A 20,756-nucleotide genomic window follows, 5' to 3' on the forward strand; every position below is an offset into this window, starting at 1 on the left:
GGTAAAACTTCCATATGAGTTTCACCAGCAACACATATTTGATCTGATGATACCTAATAAACTCTTCAAATTCAATATAGGAATGATTGCAAAATGTTACTCTCCCATTTAATTTCCCTCTGTGACTACTAATTTTTCTATGGCTTGACTCTAACTGATTGATAACACACTAGAATAACCTTCCACTGGAAGAGCTTCAGTGAAAATTTGTGTTTAGCTCAAATAAAATCAAAGTTGGAGCCCACTGCTGATAGAACCAAAACAGCACTGTCTTACCAGCTACAAGGCGTTGTTCATTTTTCCAATTTGCCTGACAATTCAATGAAGTTATTAAAATAAAACCTAACATTACCAAACTACAAAAAAATTCATTATCCTACTTCATACTGTACAGAAACCCAGATAACCACAACGGTGCACTCACCTAGCGCCAGACATCCTAGAGTGTGAAGTCAAGTGGGCCTAAGGAAGCATCACTATGAACAAAGCTAGTAGAGGTGATGGAATTCCAGTTGAGCTTTTTCAAATCCTAAAAGATGATGCTGTGAAAATGCCACACTCAACATGCCAGCAAATGTGGAAAACGCAGCAGTGGCCACGGGACTAGAAAAGGTCAGTTTTCATTTCAATCCCAAAGAAGGGCAATGCCAAAGTATGTTCAAATTACCATACAATTGCAATCATTTCACAAGCCAGTAAGATTATGCTCAAAATCCTTCAAGCTAGGCTTCAACAATACGTGAACCAAGAACTTTCAGATGTACAAGCTGGATTTAGAAAAGGTAGGAAACCAAAGATCAAATTGCCGACATACGCTGGATCATAGAAAAAGCAAGGGAATTCCAAAAAAACATCTACTTCTGCTTCATTGACTATGCTAAACGCTTTGACTGTGTGAATCACAACAAACTATAGAATATTTTTAATGAGATGAGAATACCAGACACATTACCTGCCTCCTGAGAAACTTGAATACAGGACAAAAAGCAATAGTTAGACCTGGAAATGGAAAAATGGACTAGTTTCAAACTGGGAAAGGAGTATGTGAAAGCTGAATATTGTCACCCTGCTGATTAAACTTATATGCAGAGTACAACATGTGAAATGCTGGGATGGATGAAGCACAAGCTGGAATCAAGATTGCAGGGAGAAATACCAACAACCTCAGATATTCAGATGATACTCTTTAATGGCAGAAAGCAACAACAAACTAAAGGGCCTCTGATGAAAGTGAAAGAGGAGAGAGTGGAAAAGCTGGCTTGAAACTCAACATTCAAAAAATGAAGATCATGGCATTGGTCCCATCACTTCATGGAAAATAAATGGAGAAAATGTGGAAACAGTGTCAGATTTCATTTTCTTGGGCTCCAAAATCACACGTATGGTGACTGCAGCCATGAAATTAAAAGATGCTTGCTCCTTGGAAGAAACGTTATGACAAACCTAGACAATGTATTAAAAAGCAGAGACATCACTTTGCTGATAAAGGTCCATATAGTTAAAGCTATGGTTTTTCCAGTAGTCATGTATGGTTGTGAGAGTTGGACCATAAAAAAGGCTGAGCACTGAACAATTGATGCTTTTGAACTGTGGTGCTGGAGAAGACTCCTGAGAGTCCCTTGGACTGCAAGGAGATCAAACCAGTCAATCCTAAAGGAAATCAACCCTGAATATTCATTGGAAGAACTAATGCTGAAGCTGAAGCTCCAATACTTTGGCCACCTTACGTGAAGAGCTGACTCACTGGGAAAGACCCTGATGCTGGGAAAAAATTGAGAGCAAGAGGAGAAGGGGGCAACAGAGGACAAGATGGTTGGATGGCATCACGGACTCAATGAACACGAGTTCGAGCAAACTCAGGGAGATAGTGAAGGACAGGGAAGCCTGACGTGCTGCAGTTCATGGGGTCACAAAGCATCGGACTCAACTTAGTGACTAAACAACAATTCCATAGTGTAACTGAAACTTATTTCTATCCCCCTACTCCCAAATCTGTAAATATTTTAACTTAGATCATAACATTTTACTCAAGAGTAATCATACTTAAATTTGAAAAACTTTTAACATCACTGCAAAAATACTGAAGAATGACAGGCATTAGAGGCCAATTACTTTAGGTTATGCTTTCAATGAAGAGAAAAAGAAACTCTAAAATTGTATGTAATTCCAAAAAATAAAAACTTCTGATATGTCAAGATTTTCAAGATTTTTAGCAGTTTCATTTTTTCTCAAAAGCCTAATCATACTTTTTATAGGACAGTTAATCTGCAAATCAGTTAATTAATCCCCCAGATAATTAACAGCTCATGGTATAATCATTTTATTCTTCTATTCATTCAACAAATATTTATTTGGCACCAACTGTTTGCCAGGCCCTCTTTTAGGTTCCCAGGATACAGTAGCAAACAAAAGGAACAAAATACCTCCCCTCCTGGAATACAAATTCCAATAGAAGAGACAATCAAAAATATATGTCAGGCAAAAGTAAGTGCTATGAAGAAAAAGTTCCTCCCCCTTTATTCTCTATTCCAATAAATGGCACCACCATTATTCACCCATTTACTTAGGTCAAGAGCCTTGGAATCACGCTTGTTTCCTCTCTTTCTTTAACCCTCATAAGTAATCCCAACAGTTTGACTCTGTTTTCAAAATAATATTCTAAATCCAACTACTTCTCATCACCTTCTCCCCAACATCTTACTGCATGCTACAACCATCTCTTAGCTCTTATAATTCCAAATATCCTTTGACTGGTTAGGGCTTCCCTGATAGCTCAGATGGTAAAGAATCCACCTGCAATGCAGGAGACCCCAGTTCCATTCCAATGCAGGAGACTTCCTGGTTCTTGCCGGCAAGAAGATCCCCTAAAGAAGGGATAGGCTACCCCCTCCATTATTCTTGGGCTTCCCTTGTGGCTCAGCTGGTAAAGAATCCACCTGCAATGCAGGAGATCTGAGTTCGATTCCTGGGTTGGGAAGATCGCCTGGAGAACGGAAAGGCTACTCACTCCAATATTCTGGCCTAGAAAACTCCGTGGACAGTTCATGGGGTCGCAAAGAGCCGGACACGACTGAGCAACTTTCACTTATCTTTCACTTTCTTGACTGGTTTTCCTGTTTCTTCTCTTACTCCCATCTCCACATAGCAGCCAGAATGTTCTTTGCTTAACTTAAGTTAGTGTATGTCACTTCCCTGCTCAACACTTTTCTGTACCTTGACATGACACTTGAAATAAAAACAGTCTCTTTCTTAGTCTATGCTATCTGGACCCTCACTGATTTCCTACCATCACCTCCCACTATGCTTCTCCTGAGGGTCTTCATACCGTGCCTGCTGTCTGGAAGAGATATATGGCTTGCTCCTTCAAACAACTTTTTCTAACCACCTAGTCAGAAACAATATCCCATCATATGTAACATAACCACTAAATAGCACTATTATTTTATGTGTCTATGTGTTTGTTTATTCTGTAAGTGTTCTAGTAGAATGCATGGTCCAAAAGAGCAAGGACATATCTATTTTGTTCTCTATTATACTCCAGAGTCTGGAAGAATACCTGGCACACAGAAGTTGTTTCATAAATATCTGTTGAATAAATGAATGAATTAATTCATGAATGAAGCCACTAAAATGATAGATATATAACAATGTATAAAACTGTTACCTGAAAAAGCAACACATAGCATGATATTATTCTTCTAATATAATAAAATTAATATGGAAAAGTTTAAAAGAAATATACAAAAATAAGAGTTGTGACAGGGTGGTAGAACTAAGTTTGTTGTTGTCTGTTTCTTCTTTTTAAAAGTCACTACACGGAGAAGGCAGTGGCAACCCACTCCAGTACTCTTGCCTGGAAAATCCCATGGATGGAGGAGCCTGGTGGGCTGCAGTCCATGGGGTGGCGCACAGTCAGACACGACTGAAACGAGTTAGCAGCAGCAGCAGACATTTTCATGTTTTTATGCATTTAGACATTTAAGAAATAAAAGCTTCCGTTGTACCTGTTTGTTGATGATCTGTGTTCATGTTTAATAACCACTTTTTCCATCTTTAGTTTTTGACACCTTTCGGATAGCTACGTAATGTTACATTGTATTACCACTGTTTCATCAATCTATATTTTGAAGTGATTTGTACTGTTTTGTTATTGTTAATTATACTTACTGACAAAAAAAAATAAAAGTCACTACATTAGAGTTATAAATTAAAATATAAAAATGTTACTTTTAAAAGGTAGTTACTACTAAAAAATAAACAATCAGAAATAAGAGATCATTTCTTTCCCCTCACTGATTGTCAAGGAGGGAGTATATCAGAGTCACCTAAACTGCTTTTATAAAATTGTTTCCTATCTCCTCCTCCATTCTCCAATCTATCTCAAAATAATCACTTCCAGGGTCTGATTATTGATGAATATTTTATCCCTCAGATATATGAGTAGAAGGAAAAAAAAGTCAAGAATCACTCCAAACACAAAGTTTTGTAATTAACACTGGCTCAGTGGTAAAGAATCCGCCTGACAAGCAGGAGACACAGGTTCAGTCCCTGGGTGGGAAAGATCCCTTGGAGAAGGAAATGGCAACCCACTCTTGCCTGAGAAATTCCACAGACAGAGGAGCCTGGTGGGCTACAGTCAATGGAGTCACAAAGAGTCAGACATGACTTAGCAACTAAACAACAACAATGAAACACCTAAATCCTCATTACAAACTCAAGGGTAAAAGGCAGAATATGACTCACACTATCGGAGTTACTACTACCTAGCAGGTATCATGAATAATGCTTTATCTCCTTTTTTTTTTTAATACTGTTCCTGCAATGTAGGTGGTATCCCCATTTAAAGATGAAAAAAAAATTGCCCACTCAGGTGGTAAGTTGCTTATAAAAATAACTAACTGCTTAAAGAGGTCCATACAGGGACCAATAATGAGAAAGTGTCATCAACCAAGGATTATGATTATCTGGATTTTGTACAACTTAGGTAATGGGAGGCCAAAGGATGGAAAACAAAACCATGTGGCCAAAGGCAGAGAAGCTGTAAGTGGGGAGGTCAGTTCGCCACATTTAACTATCAAATGACATTCAGCAAAAGAGCTTTTGAAAATATTCCTCCTATTGTTTTCTGGAAGAGGCAGCTTTATACACAGTTTGGGCTTCCCTGGTGGCTCAGCAGTGAAGAATCTGCCTGCAATGCAGGAGACATGGATGAGGACAGAGGAGCCTGGTGGGTTACAGTCTACGGGGTCATGAAGGAAGGTCACAACTTAGCAACTAAACCTCCTCCACCACCAAATAAGCAAGAGAGAAAACTGTTGTTATACCAAGAATACAATTTTTTAACAACAGAATAAATAAAGCAAGCATCCAGAAGGAAATGCACCAAAACAACAGCAGCTATGTTACAAGAGTACAAGTAATTCTTAATATAGCTTCCAAAATTTTTATAATGTTGACATAATTTTTTAATGATTTAATAGTGATAAAGATCAAATAGATAAGATTCTATCATTAATACTCTGTTAATCTTAAAACTAAGCAGTATAACACAAAACCATTCCATATGGTAAGACAAGATTCAGTCCCTACAGTAAAGTGCTTTACCAAGATCAAATATAGCAGTCATATCATTCTTACAACACAGGCCCCTTAGAAATGGAAGGCAGCAACTAAGCTAAAAAGAGAAAACCGTTAGCTGAAAACAATAGAGCAAACTTCTTCCCAGGTGAGAACACTCAACACGGGATGTCAAATAAACACAATGACAAGGTCTTGAAGGTTACACTGTTGCTACAAATAAGGAACATAAATTTCATGATGAAAAGACAAAATAAGTCAACCAGAAATATACCTGGATAAGAAAAAATGGCACTCAACAAATGATGCTGGAAAAATTGCACATCAACATGCAAAAGAATGAAATTGGACACCCTTCCTTATATGATAGACAAAAATTAACTCAAAATGGATCACAAACCTTGATGTAGAAATAAAATTATACAACTCTTAGGAGCAAACCTTTGGGTTAACCAAAGGTTGCCTAGATACAACACCAAAAGCAAAAAAATTAAAACTAGATACACTGGCCTCATATCAAAATTTAAAACTTTCATGCAGCAGGTGACACCATCAAGAAAATGAAAAAACCACCCAGAAGAATGGAAAAAAGTATTTGCAAATCCTATTCCTGGTAAAAGATATATCCAGCATATATAAAGAACACTTATAACTCAACAATAAAAATAATCCAACTAAAAACTGAGCAAAGGAACTGAAGGCACTGCTCCAAAAAAGATAAACAAATAACTAATAAGCACATGAAAAGATTAACCATTAGAGAAATGCAAATCAAAATGACAGTGAGATGTAATTTTAGATGGCTAAAATAAAAAAAGATAGCAACAAGTGCTGACAAGGATATGGAGAAACTAGAACCCTTATACATTGCTAGTGGGAATAAAAAATGGTGCAGGCATTTTGTTACACAGTTTGGCAGTTCCTCAAAATGTTCTAGGATTCCATTTACATGAAATGAACAAAATACGCAAACCCATGAAAACAGACTGGGGAAGGGACAGATGAAGAGTGACTGCCCACGGGTATGGGGTGTCTTTCAAGGCTGACGAAAATGTTCTAAAATTAGATTGTGGTAACTGTTTCACAATTCTGTGAATTCACTAAAAAAAAAAAAATTAATTGTATAGTTTAAATTGGTGAACTTTACAATATATGAATATCTCAATAAAGCTATTGTTTTAAAGGCAAGGTATTTCACTGCTAAATTTAAAAGTCTGTTTTAAAATCTTAAATAACAATTAAGACTGAATATTAATTGCTAGTACCCAGAGAGCAAAGTGAGGAAATAGCTTATTTTGAATAAGTGATATGAAAGAAGACTAGAGATACGTAGATGTGATTTGAAAAATGAGTATAGAGCTATTGTTCATGAGTGACTTGTGACCAATATTCTGTGATCAATTTTTGCAGTGTATTAGCAGCACAATATTTTGTGATCAATTTCTGTAGTGCATTAGCACTACAAAGCAAGAATCAATATTATTTTAAAAATAAGACATGCCCTTACATCTAACGGGCTTCTTTCCTCATCTGCAAAATTAGGACTTAGAGCTAACAAAATAATTTTTGAGATGAAGACAGAGAAGAGATGGCTGCTTCCCCAAAAGAATCTTCTAGGCAACAGCCTCTGTATGCATGGATAAGCTGGGGACTTTTAGAATTACAATAAATAAGAAAAGTCACTCCTTATGATAAACAGTAATCAACTAATATTGCAAGTACTGTTTCAAGATTAAAATAAGGATGGTTATATAATGGAAAAGTCAAGCCATTGTGGCTCCTCAAACAAAAAGGGATAAAATTGGAAGAATAATTTGGTACCACAAATTATTATTATTTAGTTCCTCTTCAGTTAGAACACCTATCTCAGAGACAAGTAAGAATCAAGAGCCTTAAAAGTGCCTCAAAAGACAGAAGAAACAGGAAAGACTATGAAGAGGGATAGAGGCTGAGATTTACAGTCGAGGGTAATGTTAGGAAGGAGAGCCTATTGCCTTTATCATACCTGTTTACTGACTGTGATGGAAAACCAAGAGATAATGATTATGAACATGCACCCAGGGTAAAGCATGAGATCTGAAACACCAAGTCTATGCATGCTGCTGCCTCTGCATGGGATAAGGAAGAAAGATGAGATCATCTCCTATGAATACGGGCAGGAACAAGCTAGACTAAGACAAAGACACTGGATATTACTTTGTATTATAGGATGTTCACATGATTGAATCTTGGGTCTGATAGTTAAGATTTAGGGTTATCCATCAAAGACAGGACAAGGCCAAAAATGAAAAGCCCCTGATAAAGAAAAATGGGAGTCAACAAAAGAAAATAAAACTAGTAGGATAGTGCAGCGATTCTCAAAACTTTTCTTACCATATCCCCTTAGGACAAAAAATCTCTACTTCATCTAGCCCAAAAAATCCCCACTTTCCAGTGGAATTCAGTGATAATGCAGCAAATGTTAGGGAAAATGGATAACATCTTAAACATAATGTATATATTCTTCAGTCAATATAATGGAAAATTACAGGCCAAAATTCAGCTGAACAAATATGCATTATTATTCAGTGGAGGGCTAACATAATAAATCACAGCAAACTAAATTGATAACACTAAATTAAGTCATTTATCATATAAACCAAGAACAACAGCAACTGAAAACAACCAACTCAAGACAATATTAATGGTGTTCTGATGAAAAATCCTTCCTATAAACTCTGGTAATCCCAACTATTCTAGTGAGAGCTTTGCTTGGCTGCCAGCTATATAGCTCAGCAGCCAAATTTCTTAGTAGAATACTCAAACAGCATCCTCTGTAAGTCTAATAACATTTTGTTTTACAAAAGCCAAATATTAATAACCAATAGTGATGCACACAGAATACCAGTAAGTAGTCTTAGTTTTTATAAAAGTAAAGATAATGAAATGAGGGTCATTCACTTTTAAGAGCTCAAGAAAATATGAAAAGAGAGGAACATGACAGTCATGATCATAGTGCAGTCAGGGACAAAAAAGGCAAACTACTAAGGATGGTCATGTCCCATGTCCAGGGATGACACTGGGAGAACCATGTGCCCTGGAGAAGGAAGCTGTGGAGGTGGAGATGAGGAGCGAAGTCCACAGCCTGCCCCTCTTTCAACCACTTTCATGAGGCAACTTCCCCCCATGAAAAAAACAAGCAGTGAGTAATAATCTTTATGAAGGGAGGAATAGCGACCCAAGACTGTACAAGGTGAGTAAGATCATTCTCTCTGTTGGCTGCATGGAGATCAGAAGGTGCCACAGGAAGGACGATGTGTTGGTTCTAGGGCACTAATAAACTGAGGGGAAAGAGAAAGGCAGTTTGCACTTGGTTGAGTAATTAACAGAAAGTACATATAGATGGTGATCCCATCTATCTGACGCAGAACAAGAGGGGTCAAGAATGCATACTCTGGATCCAGAATGCCTGAGAAGGAATCGCGACTCCCCTACTTGATTTTCTCTGTGACCTTGGGCAAGTCACTTCACCTCTATGGGCTTCATCTGTAAAATGAGGGTAATAACAGTACCTACCTAATAGGGCTGTTTCGCGGTTTGAATAAGTTATACTTGTAATCTCTTAATAAATGTCTTGCGCTGTACACAGTAAGTTGTACCTAAGTTTGTTAAATCAGTTGAGGTAGGTGGCAGCTTCTTTTGACGTCTCCAAGTGATATGGGGGTGTGTGGGCCAAGTAAGGGTCACGGGGAACGGAGGGAGATAACGTCTTTTCGGCGATGAGCACCAGGAATCTGACCTTTGGGGAGGTCGTCCTCCTGACAGGGCTCGGCAAGTACCCGCTCCCAGGAGAGGGGCACGCGGGTTGAAGGAAACTTCCTTCCTTCCAGGCCTAGGATTTTCAGGAACTCGTTTGTGAGAAGTGATTGTGATTTTTAAAGAGGCAAGAGTTTGCTCTCCGAGCAACAGACCGTGGGGTGAATTCTGTTTTGCTTGAAGAGTAGGACCTGCGTCTGGGGCAGAAGGGTGATGTCCTCAGGGGGACCCTCTGCTAAGAACCACCATCTGTCGGGCGCGCTCCGGGTGCCCGCTCCGGGCCAGCCTCGGAGGGAGAACGAAGGCTGCCCCAGCCCTGAGGGAGGCAGAAGGAGCCTACAGGGTAACGGGGCTGCCGGCGCCGACGGTCGGGAAGGAACCCCACGTCGGGTCTGCGGGGCTACGGAGGAGGACCTGCCTCTCCGAGGGTGGAGGTCGCTCGCCGGGTTCTCCGGAGGGAGCGGCCGGCGCTGGCCCTACAGGAGGCCGGCCGGGCGCACAGTCCCGAGGGAGCCTGCTCCCGGGTCCCGCCCGTGCCCACCCCTCTGTGGCCCCGGTACCCAGGGTACCTGAGCGTGGGCCCGATGCAGGCCGTGTCGGTGCTCTCGATCTCTCGAAGAATCCGTTCGTGCTCCGCCGCTGTCTCCAGGCTCTCCGCCTCCGCCATCTTAACCCGCTCCATAGACTCGGGGAGCCCCGCAGCGCGTCCCCTCCCTCAGCTCCGCTCACCTTTCACTCTCAATCTCGCTCTCTCACTCCAGGCTCCAGGGGATCCTAAGCCTCCGGCCACCCGCAGAACGACCCCTCCCTCAGACTGGGCACGCCCCCTGGCATCACCACGTCCTCGGACGTTCCGCGCGATGCCCTCTGGGATTTGTAGTTCTCTGGGAGAATAAGCATGATTTCACACATTATTCATTGAAGCCACAAACTTGTGTTATAAGCTCCATTATATCCAGTGGCTAATATTCCGTACTCCCAAGGAAGGGTGCCCGAGTTCAATCCCTGGTCAAGGAATTAGATCCCATGTGCTGCAACCATGACCTGGTGCAGCCAAATAAATAAACTTGTTTAAAAAAAAAAGTTCTACTGTAAGGCAGGAACAATTAAGGCCTTCACATGCAACGGCGACTATCAGGCAGTTCTTGTTTAAGACCCTTGCCTCAAAGTGCAAAAGCCTCTTTAGGCACGAATATTAAGAAAGGATTAACTAAGTTTCTCTGAACAGAGATCTTACAAGTTATGAAGGAGGAAAAGCCCAAAACTAAAAAACCCAAAACTAATAGATAAAGTACCTCTTTATCTATTTAAAGAGGTAAAGTACCTCTTTACCTCTTTTAATGTACCTCTAAGCAAGTTCTGAGAATCAAACACTGCAAGCTCTTCTGTCCATGAAGAATTCATTGACAGACTGCTGCTAAATCGCTTTAGTTGGGTCCGACTCTGTGCCACCCCATAGACGGCAGCCCACCAGGCTGCCCCGTCCCTGGGATTCTCCAGGCAAGAATACTGGAGTGGGTTGCCATTTCCTTCTCCAGTTGACAGACTATGCCTGAACATTTCAAAAGGTGTGACTGGAAGGTATGAGAAGCACCTAGAAAACCAGAAAGAACTTCATTTGCACTGGTGTGTAGAGAATTAGCAACAAGAGATGGTGCTAGAAAAGCATCTTGGAAAAGGAATACCAGGAACAGAAATTTGTACTTTATTCTAATGGCTCAACTGGGCCAACAACCACCTGCATCAAAAGCATCTTGGATCTCTTTTTTAATACAGATCAAAGGCTAGAGATCTCTTCAAGGAAACTGGTGATATCCAGGGAACATTTCATGCAAGGATGAGCACGAAAAGGACAGAAACCATAAGGACCTAATAAAAGCAGAAGAGATTAAGAAGAAGTGGCAAAAATACACAGAACTATACAAGAAAGGTCTTAATGACACAGATAACCCTGATGATGTGGTCACTCATCTAGAGCCAGACATCCTGTGGTGTGAAGTCAAGTTGGCCTTAAGAAGCATTTATTTTTGTTTAGTCATTAAGTCTTATTCCCCTCTTCTGCAGCTCCACTGCCTGGAGCCTGCCAGGCTTCTCTGTCCATGGGATATTCCAGGAAATAATGGAGTGGATTGCCATTTCCTTCTCCAGGAGATCTTCCCAACCAAGGGATCAAACCCACATTCTCTTCCATCTCCTGCTTGAAAGGTGGATCCTTTACTACTGAGCTACCTGGGAAACATTACTATGAACAAAGCTAGTGAAGGTAATGGAATTCCAGCTGAGCTATTTCAAATCCTAGAAGATGATACTGTTAAAGTTCTGCAGTCAATATGTCAACAACTTTGGAAAACTCAGCAGTGGCCACAGGACTGGAAAACGTGTTTTCTCTCCAATCCCAAAGAAGGGCAATGCCAACGGATGTTTAAACTACAGTATAATTGCATTCATTTCACATGCTAGCAAGGTTATGCTCAAAATCCTTCGAGCTAGGCTTCAGCAGTGTGTGAACCAAGAACTTCCAGATATATAACCTGGGTTTAGAAAAGGCAGAGGAACCAGAGATCTAATTGCCAACATTCATTGGATCATGGAGAAAACAAGGGAGTTCCATAAAAGCATCTAGTTCGGCTTCATTGACTATGCTAAAGCCTTTGGCTGTGTATGCTTAATCCTGTCTGACTCTTTGCAACCCCAGGGACTGTAGTCCACCAGGCTCCTCTGTCCATGGAATTATCCAAGACTAGTGGAGCAGGTTGCCATTTCCTGTTTCAGGGGATCTTCCTGACACAAGGGTCAAACCAGTATCTCTTGTGTCTCCTGCATTAGCACGCAGACTCTTTACCACTAGCACCACCAGAGAAGCCCAAGTCTATTAGGATATTTTCCCTTTAAAAGATTTACTGTTGCAAATTGGGCATAAAATTCTCATACATGGTTCTGTCTGTCCACAGGAAGAAAGTAAAGATGAACTTGGTGTTTACAGTCAGAATATGGACCCTAAAGAACATTTACTGGGAACAAAGATGGAAATGAGAAAGAAACTGGCCGTTATAAGTCCCTAGACATACAAAGTATGTTTTCAGTGCAAAACATTTTCAGTGCAAAAAGACTAAGTATGTTTTGTGAAAAGTTTATGCATCAGTCTTTACTACTGTATTTTTTAAAAGAAAACTTATTTCAAGTTTTTAAAAGGCAATAGAATTTTAATTATTACTTATTAAAGCAACTTTTCATAAACATTTATATCATATTTAAAAGGTCAAATTCATTCCAGACCACCTGACCTGCCTCCTGAGAAATCTGTATGCAGGTCAGGAAGCAACTGTTAGAACTGGACATGGAACAACAGACTGGTTCCAAATCAGAAAAGGAGTATGTCAAGGCTGTATATTGTCACCCTGCTTATTTAACTTCTATGCAGAGTACATCATGAGAAATGCTGGGCTGGCAGAAGCACAAGCTGGAATCAGGATTGCCGGGAGAAATAACAATAACCTCAGATATGCAGATGACACCACCCCTATGGCAGAAAGTGAAGAAGAACTAAAGAGCCTCTTGATGAAAGTGAAAGTGGAGAGTGAAAAAGCTGGCTTAACGCTCAACATTCAGAAAACTAAGATCATGGCATCCGGTCCCATCACTTCATGGCAGATAGATGGGGAAACAGTGGAAACAGTGGCTGACTTTATTTTTGGGGGCTCCAAAATCACTGCTGATGGTGATTGCAGCCATGAAATTAAAAGACGCTTACTCCTTGGAAGGAAAGTTATGACTAACCTAGATAGCATATTAAAAAGAAGAGACATTACTTTGCCAACAAAGGTCCATCTAGTCAAGGCTATAGTTTTTCCAGTGGTCATGTATGGATGTGAGAGTTGGACTATAAAGAAAGCTGAGCACCGAAGAATTGATGCTTTTGAACTGTGCTGTTGGAGAAGACTCTCGAGAGTCCCTTGGACAGCAAGGAGATCCAACCAGTCCATCCTAAAGGAGATCAGTCCTGGATGTTCATTGGAAGGACTGATGTTGAAGCTGAAGCTCCAATACTTTGTCCACCTGATGCCAACAAGTGACTCATTGGAAGAGACCCTGATGCTGGGAAAGATTGAAGGCAGGAAGAAAAGGGGATGACAGAGGATGAGATGGTTGGATGGCATCACCAGTGTGATGGACATGAGTTTGAGTAAACTCTGGGAGTTGGTGGTGGACAGGGAAGCCTGGCGTGCTGCAGTCCATGGGGTCTCAAAGAGTTGGACACGACTGAGCGACTGAACTGAACTGAACTGAAGAACCAATTAGAACAAGTTGAGACCCTAAATCTGATTTTTGTTTTGGGTTCTTTCTGGCTAAGAAATTACATCACATGTGATCAGTATAAAAAATACAATACTAAAAGAGAATAAACCTTGACGTAGTTAAAGAAGGCTAATGCAGAACTGACAGGAAATTATCAACTTACTTATAGTTTTTCAACGAAAGTTCTAAGTTTTGTTTTTTTACCTCAACTTCAGCGCAATTCTATTTATATTAAATATTCTGTTTCTATTTATCTGTATTAAAAGGTGATAGAATGTTTCAATGAGTGTGTGGATTACAAAAAACTGTGAAAAATTCTTAAAGAGAAAGGAATACCAGACACCTTCTCTGCCTCCTGAGAAACCTGTATGCAGGTCAAGAAGCAACAGTTAGAACCAGATGTGGAACATCTGACTGGTTCAAAGTTTAAAAAGGAGTACATCAAGGCTGTATATTGTCACCCTGCTTATTTAATTTATATGCCAAGTACATCATGCAAAATGCCGGGCTGGGTAAATCCCAAGCTGGAATCAAGATTGCAGGGAGAATATTAACAACCTTAGATTCAGATTGCAGATGATACCACCCAAATAGAGAAAATGAAGACAAACTAAAGAGCCTCTTGATGAAGGTGAAAGAAGAGAGTGAATAAGCTGGCTTGAAACTTAGCATTCAAAAAACTAAGATCATGGCATCTGGTCCCATCACTTCATGGCAAATAGAAGGGGAAAAAGTGAAAGCAGTGAAAGATTTTATTTCTTGGTCTCCACAATTACTGCGGACAATGACTGCAGCCATGAAATTAAAAGATGCTTGCTTCTTGGAAGGAAAGCTCTGACAAACATAGACAGCATATAAAAAGCAGAGACATAACTTTGCTGACAAAGGTCTGTATAGTCAAAGCTGTGGTTTTTTCCAGTAGTTGTGTATGGATGTGAGAGTTGATCCATAAAGAAGGCTGGGCACCGAAGAATAGATGCTTTCACATTGTGGTGCTGGAGAGGACTCTTGAGAGCCCCTTAGATGGCAAGGAGATCAAATCAGTCGATCCTAAAGGAAATCAAACCTGAATACTCATTGGAAGGAGTGATGCTGAAGCTGAAGCTCAAATACTTTGACCACTTGAGGCAAAGTGTGGGCTCATTGGAAAAGATCCTGATGCTAGGAAAATTGAGGGCAAAAAAGATGGGGACAGCAGAGGATAAGTGGTTAGATAGCATCATCAGCTCAATGGACCTGAATTTGAGCAAACTCCAGGAGATAGTGGAGGACAGAGGAGCCTGGCATGCTGCAGTCCATGGTTTGCAAAGAGTCGGACACGTCTTAGCAACTGAACAACAAATATTTGATGAAAAACGAAAGACAAAAACAAAAATTTTACTCTATTGCACAGTTGAAAATTGCTAAGTGACTAGGTCTTAAAAGTACTCACCACAAGAAAAAAAAATTCCGTAAATACGTATAGTGACAGATGCTAACTGGACTTATTATGGTGGTCATTTCACAACATACATAAATATCAAATCATCATGTTGTATACTTGAAATTACTAATGTAATGCTGTGTGTCAATTATACCTCAATAAAAAGTCACAAAGAAAAAATTCATATATATGCTTATATATGTATAAAATACTTCACAGAATATTTCTGAAAGGGTATCCAAGAAACTGTAAACATTAGTGACAACCAGGAGAGATATTGGGAGGAAGGGGCATGAAGTAGGAGGAAGATATTTTTTATTATGCAGGCAGTTTTAGAATTCTTTCCCTTGTGTACGTACTGCTTTTTTAATAAAGAATAGTAATTATTAATTAAAAACACATTTTATAAATAAGCAAAGCAATAGTGAGGAGAATGGGTTACAAGTCTTGGTTTGCCAGGAACTGAGAAAGTTGCTAAACCTGTCTGTTTCTAGATAATCTGTGGCTGTCCTCACCTTGTTTCATTACTCATGCTTTAACAATTTCAGACACATGCAGGAGGGGCAGGAAGAGTGTGAAGGCTTTCATATTCCTGAAGATCTCTGGTCCCTTCAATCACCAATTTTAACATCTAACTACGCAAAAAGCTTTTTATACATTACAGGAAGAAGATGGGAATGTAGACTAAATATGTATAGTAGTGATTAAACGAGCTTCTGCTACTATCAGCAGGTTTTTTTTCTAGCCCCCTTTAGTAGCCAAAGAGCTCACATAAGTTCTTACCGGCAACAGTGTGAGTTTGGAGTGACTAGAGTAGAAAACTCCAGTGAAGATGGCCTGCCTGACATTAATGCCCTCTAAATAGACAGTACGTCAGGTGATGTGGAATGACCCAGAAAAGTACTGGACTAAAATTTGAGGGCATTTAGTTCAGTTCCAACATTAGCAGTTAACATATACTGGGCACTTCCTGGTGCAAAGCACAATACAGAAAGTAAGCACTTCATATTCATCATTAAGTCCTTACATCAATCCTTTGCTATAAATACTGTTGCTATTGTTTAGTCAGTAAGTCATGTCCCCATGGACTGTAGCCCACCAGGCTCTTCTGTCCATGGGATTCTCCAGGCAAGAATACTGGAGTGGGTTGCCATTTCTTTCTCCAGGGGATCTTCCCAACCCAGGGATCAAACCCCAGTCTCCTGCTTGGCAGGCAGATTCTTTACCACTGAGGCACTGGGGAAATCCATGCTGTAAATATTATGTATCTCATTTTGCACATATAATACCTCAAGTCTCACAGTGTATATGGTGATGTTGGTAATCAAACTCAAGTCCATCTCATTTCAAGCTCCATTTCCTTACCAGTTTAGCCACTCTGTCCCACCCACCCTCTCATTGCCACATTTATTGTATGAACTTAAAAATATCATTCTGCCTCTCAGCATCTGCTTCCACATTGGTGTAACAGGTTGAATCATTTCACAAGCCCTTTCCAAATCACTTCAAAGACCTCTTCACACAACTACCTCTTTCCACTTATTCCCTTTGAATGAACCCTCCTACAGTGTTGGTAGGAATGTAAACCGGTACAATCACTGTGGAGAACAGCATGGTGGCGGTGGTTTAATCACTCAGTTATGTCCAACTTTTGCAACTCCATGGACTGTAGCCCACCACGCTCCTCTGTCCATGGAATTTTCCAGGCAAGGATACTGGAGTGGGTTACAATTTCCTACAATTTCCTGTGCAAAAGCTTTTAAGTTTAATTGAGGCCTATTTGTTTACTTTTGCTTTTATTTTCATTACTTTAGGAGGTGGATCAAAAAATATATTTCTTGTGACTTATGTCAAAACGTGTTCTGCCTGTATTTTCCTATAAGAGTTTTATAGTAGCCAGCTTTTTATTTAGGTCTGTAATCCATTTTGAGTTTATTTTTGCATTTGGTGTTAAAGTGTTTTAATCTACAGGTTCAATGCAATCTTTGCCAAATAACCAATGGCATTTTTCACAGAATTAGAATAATAATTTTATTATATATATTATTATAATATTATGTATATAATATTACATATACAATGTATATATAATATTATATTATATTATATATGTTTATATTATAATATATAATATAATATAAATTATATATTATATACTATATTATATACTGTATTATTATATTATATATTATATTATACATATTAATATTATATATTAATGTTATATATTAATACATACATTCTATATTATATATTTATATTATATTATTTATATATTTATATTATTTATTTACAATAATTATAATATTCATTCATCTTTAAAACATTAATATTGATATCATATTATATATTAAGTAGTATAAATATTATATTGTATATTATGTATATTTAATATATATTTATTGTATTTATTATATGTTATTATATATATTATATGTATCATATATTATTATATACATCATTATATAATTATATATATTATATATATAATATAATATATATAATTATATAATTATAAATATATAATATATAAATTATATATATAATTTACATATAATTTATATATAATATATTTTCTATATACATATTATATATTTTTTATATTTTATATAAATAATATATATAATATATTATACAATATTTATGTATAAATATATATTATTTATATATTTTATGTATTTTATAAATATATATTTTTATATTTTATGATATATGAACCCCAAGATACATGAACCCCAATGCTATTGCAGCACTATTTACAATAGCCAGGACATGGAAGCAACCTAAATATCCATCAACAGAGAAATTGATAAACAAGATGTGATACATTTATTCAATGGACTATTAGTCAACCATAAAAAAGAATAAAATAATGCCATTTGCAGCAACGTGGATTGACCTACAAATTGCCCTACTGAGTGAAGTAATTCAGACAGAGAAAGATAAGTATCATATGATATTGTGGAATCTTAAAAAAGAGTACAAATGAACTTATCTACAAAACAGAAATAGAGTTCCAGATATAGAAAAAAAAAAACATGGTTACTGTGGATAAGGCAGTGGGGGAGGGATAAATTGGAAAGTTGGGGCTGACATATACATACTACTATATATAAATAGTTAACTTATAAAGACCAACTGTATAGCACGGGGAACCTGACTCAATACTCTGTAAAGGGAAAAAAAATCTAAAAAAGAGTGGATATATGTATAACTGATTCACTTTGATGTATACCTGAAACTCATACACCATTGTAAATCAACTATACTCCAAAAAACTATTTTTTTAATGGCTTAGAATAGACAGCACTTAGTTCATGAAGCTTGAGTGGAGCTGAACTGAACTGAAAAGAACTGCTAGTTGCTTTTTTTGGGTTTTGTTTATGCTATTCTGTTCCTTCTGAATGAAATACTCTTCCCTTTCCTCCTCCTTCCTCACTTGCTGAAATTATACTTCAAGATCCAGCTTTGTGTGACCTTCTTCTGTGAAGATAACCCTTTCTTTCCTAACACAGGCAGTTGAACAGTAGATCCTTTATCAACACCTCTATCTTGCATTAATACATGACTCTATATTGTCCCTGTCACATGGTGTGACCTGGAGTAGTAGCAATACCAACAGCTTCTGCTTATTAATACCTACTAGGTTCCAGGAACGTAATTCGATTTCTCTCATTTCATTTTCACAGTTACCCTGCTGTAGGACAAAAGTTGTTGTCTCCGTTCTATTGAGGAAAAAACTGAAGCTCAGTATGGTTAAATAACTTGCCCAGAGTCAGAGGGCTAATCACTAAGTGACAGACTGAGGTTAGAAGCCAGGCCTCACCTCAAAGCTCATACACTTTCCTTTATTGCTTTAATTAGTTTTCATTCTGTCTGATCATCTATACCATGAGCTCCTTGCAGTCAGGAGCCTGTTTCAGCTGATGGCTCTCTTTTAAGGGAAAAAAACATATCTCCCCACAGGTCTAAAGTTTACTGGGAGCAGAGCATCCATACTCCTTCCTTCTTCCTCACCAGTGCTGAGGTAAGCTTCTATGCTAGTGGAGCTGTGAAGGAAAGGACAATAATTGAACAGCAGATGGAAGCAGCTCAGTCCCCAGGGTCCCTCTGGGTCATGTTTGCTGCTCCAGCACCTTTGGGGGCTGTGAGGAGGCCTCCCTGGAGTCTGAGCGCATTGGATCCCCTGGGCAGTGATGTCAGCCTCCTGCTCTACCAGGCCCCAGAGGCCACAATAACACTGACATCACCCTTGGTTCCACGGAGCTTCATAGAAACTCAGACCTACATGTCCCTGCCTAAAACAACTTCTAACCGTGATTTTGGAGGTCCCGTTCTTTGCCCAGAACTCTCTTTCTTTTCTTTTTGTTTTTCACCATAACTTGCCTTTCCCCTAAAATCATAAACCTCACTCATTACTTTGGTATACACGCGCGCGCACACACACACACACACACACACATATGCACTGCCTGGAATCTCTGACACACAAATATAAATTAGGAAACATAGGGAATTATCAAAAAAAACAAAACAATACAAAAAACACTCCTCAGTGGTTTTTTTCAGACTGGAAAAGGGAGAAGCTGAGCAAGAGGAAACTAGGACAACTTATCAGCTTTTCCAGGTTCTGACTCTCACAAACTTGTAAACTTAAAAAGGCTTCGACACTGAACTTTGTCACTTACCAGTCTTTGTTAACCATAAGGAAGTCATCTCCATAAAGTAATTCTCCCCCTGCATCTACCAACTCCTAGTTTAATTCAATTTGGCAAGGAATCATCAAAAAAGCAAAAAACAAATAAATGGTCATTTAGCCTAAAACCTAGCACTATGTGATATGGTTTAAAAGAAAAATTAGACAGACACTTCTCAACTTAAAATCCGCACATGGCTCCCATTGCAGTTAGCACAAAATCTGAACTTAAACCATGGCCCGGTGCACCTTCCCCCACAGTTAGCACCCAGTTTTATTATGCCCTGTTCTTCCCTCCAGGGCCATCAGCCATTTTTCAGTCCCTCAAAAAACACCAAAACCTTGACAACTTCAGGGTTTGCAATTTAAGTCTGAGACCCGCATGATGAGTCAGATTTAGCAGTTTGCTACTCCTAGAAAACAGAATGTGGCTGACGATTTGATTATGGCATTGGAATATTAAAAACTCAAACTGAAAAGATCTGGCAGGTCATGTTGTTGTTCAGTTGCTCAGTCGTGTCTGACTCTTTGGCCCCCAGGGACTGCAGCACACCAGGCTTCCCTGTCCTTCACTGTCTCCCAGAGTTTGCTCAGACTCATGTCCATTGATTTGATGATGCCATCCAACTATCTCATCCTCTGTTATCCCTTTCTCCTCCTGACCTCAATCTTCCTCAACATCAGTGTCTTTTCCAATGAGTTGGCTCTGCGCATCAGGCAGGTGCAGCCGTTACAAAAAGCAGCATCAGGCCCAAGGACTTGGAGTTTGGTGAGGTGCTGCTCCAGCACAGGAGCTGAGGTGTGGGCTACATTAATGCCTCAAGTTCCCCTCCCTGACAGCACTGGCTTCAAGGCCAGCTTCTGTGTTAGGTCCTCAACTATAAGATGAACAGCTGGATCTTTTCCTTCATAGCATTCATTCCAATTTACACTTATATACTTGCTTGTTTTTTTGTTTATTTTCTTTCT

The 20,756-nt window shown here is 39.0% G+C and overlaps 1 protein-coding gene across 9 annotated transcripts in view; it reads right to left on the reverse strand.

Moving 5' to 3' along the window:
• Positions 1–20,756, reverse strand: part of EXOC6B (exocyst complex component 6B) — a 760,794-nt gene that overhangs the window by 688,562 nt on the left and 51,476 nt on the right. For 6 of the 9 annotated variants that reach the window (XM_081482981.1, XM_081482983.1, XM_081482975.1 and 3 more), the window contains exon 1: positions 9,942–10,188. The exons of 2 other annotated variants lie outside the window; for them this stretch is intronic. In XM_081482981.1, coding sequence (XP_081339107.1) covers positions 9,942–10,054 — 113 coding nt within the window. In that variant the 5' untranslated portion in view covers positions 10,055–10,188. Of the gene's footprint in view, positions 1–9,941; positions 10,189–20,756 lie in introns of those variants that run through there. One more of the 9 variants, XM_081482979.1, reaches the window with a different exon arrangement.

The sequence above is a fragment of the Giraffa tippelskirchi genome, chromosome 4 (genome assembly GCF_054371585.1).
Source record: "Giraffa tippelskirchi isolate mGirTip1 chromosome 4, T2T-mGirTip1v1.2.pri, whole genome shotgun sequence".
Classification (NCBI taxonomy): Eukaryota; Metazoa; Chordata; class Mammalia; order Artiodactyla; family Giraffidae; genus Giraffa; species Giraffa tippelskirchi.